We start from the raw sequence: 5,827 nt of genomic DNA, 5'->3' as shown, positions 1-5,827 counted from the left end.
ATGTTTGTAATTATATCAATTGACAATCTCATATTTTATCAATCTCGTGTTTCAGACAAGTATCTGATAACGAAAATATATTTTACGCGGTTAATCTTTACAGTAAACTCGAAACACCGGCTGTGATTAAACAGTTAAGTCCACCCTGCGTAAAATCATGGTTCGCCCCCTTAACGTCTCGAGACGGTAATAAACGCGTTTATCTTCTTTATTTCTGCGTTTCTTTTTACCCTTTATCCTCGCCGTGGCACGCCGCGACTGCGAAGAGGTCGCATGGTTCGTGTCACGAAATGATAAGCATCGCAGCCTGAAAAGCAGAGACTGACCCCTAAGTCCGATCGATACCGCCGTTGTAGAACGTCAAGACTTTCCTTCTGACCACTACCCCATCGGGGTTACCACTTCCTCGTCTGACTCATTTTCGGTTCCGTGAAAAAGATCTTCCACCTCAAACTTGAAGCAGCGACGTAACGTTGGGAATAAGTAATGCCGACTCCTTATTTAACGACCCTCTGTCTTTTCGAGTACTTTGGAAAATTCACTGCACGGAATGAGCAGATGCTATCAGCCGAGACAAATTTTTCAAGCGGGACCTAAGAACAGGTACGATCTTATCGATCACCGATGTGTTTCCCCGCGCGTCGGTGTTTCTTCAGCCACGGTGCACGTGGTCTCGTCTATTTTTCATTGCATCGAAATTGCATACGTAATTTTCCTCGCCGCGTAGAATAGCAGCATGAATCAATCCACGACGTTTTAACGCTTTAGGGAAGACCGTAACGGGTGGTGGTAAATTAATTCGAAACACTACTCATCGTGTGGATAATTCTTGGCGAATCAGGTCACCGGACAGGTGTGTGTGTGTCCGCGTGGCTGTGTGTAATTCGTTTACCGATAGCGAAGCCAGAAATTGTAATTACACCTTCTGTAAATCACTCTGATTTCTGCTGTTGAAGCAATCAAATTTTCTGCTGAATTAATGTGCTGAGGACGCGCGACTATTGTATGACCTCGTACGAATAAGAATTGAAACTTGAAGGAATTGCATTTAACTTGTAATTCTTCAAATATATAAAAATTTAATATTTTACTTAAATATGAATGCAAAATAAATTCAAAGTACACGAGATACAACAAGGAGCACGTGTAATCTTTTTAATTTTCGTAATTATTAAAATTATGGTATATTTTCTTACCACTTGTTTCCGAGATGTTGAAGAACGGCGTGAAGGGATTGCCCTCAGACACGAGACCGTACACGATTTCACGTGGCACCCCTTTATCTCCGTCTTCCGCGTGCACCCGCAGAACTACATCACCCTGAAATCAATGTACAAATCAATGCGCACATTTACTTTTTTCTTGGTATCAACCTTTACTATCGAATCCGTTCGCACACATCCGTTCTTCATAAATATTTCAATATTGCACAATATTATGCAACACAAATTTTTGTTACATAAATCAAGCAGAACCTGAGTTTCTTATTTTTTATTCTGATATATTTTATGAACCATAAATTATTATTATTCGTTTTAAATTTTATTTAATATTTCCAATACAATTAATACATTTAACATTTTGTATATAACTGCGATAAATCTCACCGGATGTACTGAGTTATTAATCCTAGTAAGAGGAGGTGCCAGTGTAAAAATTGGAGGGACGTCCTGAACATCTTGAACAACCACAACCAGGCTTAAACCTGCTATGTTCCTAGTATCTTTCCCTTGCTCTGAGTACGGGTCCTAATCAAGAAATTATGTTATTCAATCGTTTTCATAATTGCTTACAAGCTTTCAGGTAAATCGTACATACCGTGGCATACATAGTGAGAGTGTACATAGACTGTGTTTCGAAATCTAGTTCACCGGTTAGTATAATCATCCCTCGCGTCTGCGTAGGCGTCTGTCTTTGTCTAATAGTAAAAAGTTCCTTCGGTTGCTGTAAGAAAAATAATATTATACCATTAAATGTATAAAATATACGTACACTATATAATTACTCGTTTTAAATTTTATTTAATATTTCCAATACAATTAATACATTTAACATTTTGTATATAACTGCGATAAATCTCACCGGATGTACTGAGTTATTAATCCTAGTAAGAGGAGGTGCCAGTGTAAAAATTGGAGGGACGTCCTGAACATCTTGAACAACCACAACCAGGCTTAAACCTGCTATGTTCCTAGTATCTTTCCCTTGCTCTGAGTACGGGTCCTAATCAAGAAATTATGTTATTCAATCGTTTTCATAATTGCTTACAAGCTTTCAGGTAAATCGTACATACCGTGGCATACATAGTGAGAGTGTACATAGACTGTGTTTCGAAATCTAGTTCACCGGTTAGTATAATCATCCCTCGCGTCTGCGTAGGCGTCTGTCTTTGTCTAATAGTAAAAAGTTCCTTCGGTTGCTGTAAGAAAAATAATATTATACCATTAAATGTATAAAATATACGTACACTATAATATTACAATTACGTTTCTCATATTATTAGTTTATAGAGCTTACCCAAAGTTCAATATAAACAGGTTTCCCACTCCAGGAATTTGCCCGTACGAGAAGATAATCTAATTCCTTGCCTGGTTTCGTATCCTGTATAATATTTAAATCAGTTCGCAACAAATCGATTATTATACAACTTATTGTACACGTATATGAATTTATACTATTTTTTTTCATATTCTAATTTAAATTCATTGACAAACTAGAGAGTATATATAATATTGTATAGGAAGTTTGGCACAGTGAATAATTGGTCCTAACAAGGATTGTTAAATTGCATGCCAGAGAGAGTTTTGCGCTTTATGTTAAAATCAATGCAACGAGTAGTGGTAATCGCAGCAATTAGCACGACGAATAATTACCTCGGGCACCATTATGAGGGAAGGTATGTGCGGGAATATTTTATCACGCGGAGTGGTGGCGTTCGTTACAGAAATGGTGGCCTGCATCGAGTTCGAATCACCCTTCGTGTCTCTGACCCTCACGGCGAAATCGTGAAGGCGTCCGGGTATTAATCGTTTCGTTAGAATTACATTAGCTTGACAGACCTTGTTGTACAAAGTGCACGGCAGATTGTCGATCCTCACAACAGGTGTAATGGTAGCTAGACGAATAAAAAATTAAAAGATCCAATACGCGAGCCAATCATGTGACCATTTAATAAAAATAATTTATCTCATATGAAAGGTAAATGCATTTAGAATTAATTATTATTCATTGTGATAATCAAGTTGTTATAGCAGTACCAGTGATTTCAAAAACAAGTGGAAAATCCGCGTCTTGGTCAGTCGCGCGGAGACGGAAGATGACTGAATCTACTTCAGCATCAGCTGGAACAAGGACCAGTCCCATGTCCGTGGAAGTATCAAAGCGTGGACGTGCCCCTCTTGCCCACGCGAAAACGAACCCGAAATAAATCCATACCTTGCACCATTCTCCTACAAAGGGCATTCTGCGAACACCAAATCATTCTAGCCATTAGCACTAATAGAAATTGTGTTATTAGTAAATTTATTTTCAATCACGTAAAATCGTTTGAAGGAAGATATTATATGATGAACAATTAATTATAGTTTAAGCGGATGTACTAACGATTTACTCTTATCAACATCAGTTGAATTTCACTGGGGTGAATGGAAGGATCGATAGCTCGTTATACAGGCTCCCCTGTTTCTTTTCTAAATATTGCAAAGAAATGGGTTCAAAGCTTCTCAAACTGACTGACAGTCATTCCACTTATCGAGTGAGCAATTATTTAAGAGAGTCAGTGGTCACTCCTCGCTACCGCGTGATAGGGCGAGCACCCCTCCTTCGTGCTGACAGCGGTCTTAATTTACTCGGCGAACGTGGAAGAATCGTATCGACGATGATTTCATACATTATATATTTACATTGATTGCGTGCAGCTCTATGGAAATCAGTTTTAATACCTACACCGAAAAACCGGTTCCTAAAGGGAGACATTATCGCATTCTTCATTTACAGGCCAGATGCTTATCGCCCCATTACGAGGGAATAATTCATTGAACTCGTAAAACAGCCACATATTTGGAAGTCCAGCATGATAAATGACAAGATATATTATTTACAAGGTTAATACCGTTTATTTCTTTTTTTCTTTAATTAATAATAACGAGGCTAAAAATATAGAGGCCTGTTGTAAATAGCGATATAATATATTTTGCAAAAATGATAAAAAAAAATTACAATCCTACGATTAATGCGAATTAAATGCAGAATGGTGAGTTTTGATAAAATCGAAGGTATCGATTTTATGATCAAGAAACGAGGTCGTGAGTACTTATTATTCGAAACGAACATTATGTAGTCAACGGTATTCGTCAAGTTAGTAGTTCCTGCTTTACACGAATCGCGAAGCTTTTTGATATAACAAGGAGGCGTGTTATTTTAGATAGCGAAATACAAGGCTCTGTAACGACTGCTGTCAAGAATGCATTCACTCATTTATCTTATAACACTTGCAATAATTCATATATTATTAACTTTGTCAATCCTTCATTTCTTTTATACGAGTTCAGTTCAGATATTTTTAAAAATACATGAGAAGTTCAATATGAGATAAGAAATTGTCTTGATATTTTCTGAAACTAATTTGAAATTGTTTATCACCTATTTATATATTTGTTTCCTATTTACTGTTCGAGGGTGTCTAAGTGTTTATACGATTTAATCGTTGTATTGGTTTCTAGGAACTGTGTCGGGGCAATTTACCCTATAATGTGGCTCGCCACGTGCCAATGAAGTCACTCTGACAGGAACAGAATGGGGAAACTACGTATTGCGGAAATAAATGTAGGTCATTATTTATTAATACACAGAATAGAGAATTAAAAAGAATTTGCCAGATGTAAAACTCGTACGGAAAAGTTATTAAAAAAATATTATACAAATATTTGTTAATAAAATATTTATCCACTAACGTAATTAATTATTTACTGAAGTTCTTAAGCTAAATATTAAAAAGTAACAAAGTTCAAGATACTGTAATTAAGAATTTACGATCCTGTATGTTTTTATTATTATCTTCCATGTAACGGAGACAGTTAATAAATACGTAAAGAATCTACTCCTAAGTTCGTGTCCAACCTCATCTACCATATGCATAAGAATTTGATCATATCGCCGGTCATTGTCCACCTTCGTTAGATCGATTTGATTTCCTTTTCCGCTTGACACGCATCCACATCCACATGCATAATGCACAATCTGAACCGGCTTTCATTTGCATGTGTCTCCAAAAAGATAGAACTTCATGAATTGACATAAGTTATATGCTTGAATCACATAGTTGTAAGAATTGCTTTTAAAGACTTATGTGGGATATGCAACATTTATATTAATAAAATCAATGAAATTAAAATAAGAAAATAATTAATTAAAAAGCAAACATAAGAAAGTGAAATTTGTATTGAGAAATTTTTGTACATTTGCTTCATAATCAATAGCATATAAACTGTTTTCATGAATCTGAAATAAATTGTCTATGCGAATATAAATTTAGATGAACATTGTTTATAGAGTATATTTACTATTAATCGTATTTTATCAAACGGTCAAACACCTCTAGCGTTACCAAATGTAGAACGATCAAATATCTCCGTTAATGGGGTACGTAATGTAGTGCTGGCATGCCACGCTGAATTCAAGCACACTGGAACGCGTCAACCGAAGTAGTTTTATTTGCAATGTATTTAACGTTTGAATATATAGAAATTAAATTAGTAAGTAATAAAGATATAGAATGAATAATATAAAAAATCACATAAATAAATTAATAAAAATTAATAAATAAAAT

At 35.8% G+C, this 5,827-nt stretch overlaps 1 protein-coding gene across 1 annotated transcript in view; it reads right to left on the bottom strand.

Moving 5' to 3' along the window:
* The window catches only part of Cad88C (cadherin 88C), a 40,210-nt gene that overhangs the window by 13,849 nt on the left and 20,534 nt on the right, over positions 1 to 5,827 (bottom strand). Inside the window, exons 23-28 of the mRNA XM_026810964.1 lie at positions 3,258 to 3,463; positions 2,874 to 3,115; positions 2,518 to 2,601; positions 2,294 to 2,419; positions 2,083 to 2,223; positions 1,197 to 1,320 (exon numbers count right to left, since the gene is read on the bottom strand). Coding sequence (XP_026666765.1) covers positions 1,197 to 1,320; positions 2,083 to 2,223; positions 2,294 to 2,419; positions 2,518 to 2,601; positions 2,874 to 3,115; positions 3,258 to 3,463 — 923 coding nt within the window. The remainder of the gene's footprint in view (positions 1 to 1,196; positions 1,321 to 2,082; positions 2,224 to 2,293; positions 2,420 to 2,517; positions 2,602 to 2,873; positions 3,116 to 3,257; positions 3,464 to 5,827) is intronic.

Source organism: Ceratina calcarata, unplaced genomic scaffold (assembly GCF_001652005.2).
Source record: "Ceratina calcarata isolate Rehan_Ccalc_2016 unplaced genomic scaffold, ASM165200v1 scaffold180.2, whole genome shotgun sequence".
Classification (NCBI taxonomy): Eukaryota; Metazoa; Arthropoda; class Insecta; order Hymenoptera; family Apidae; genus Ceratina; species Ceratina calcarata.
Note: the sequence above shows the minus strand (reverse complement) of the source record. Positions and strands in the feature narration are given on the sequence as shown.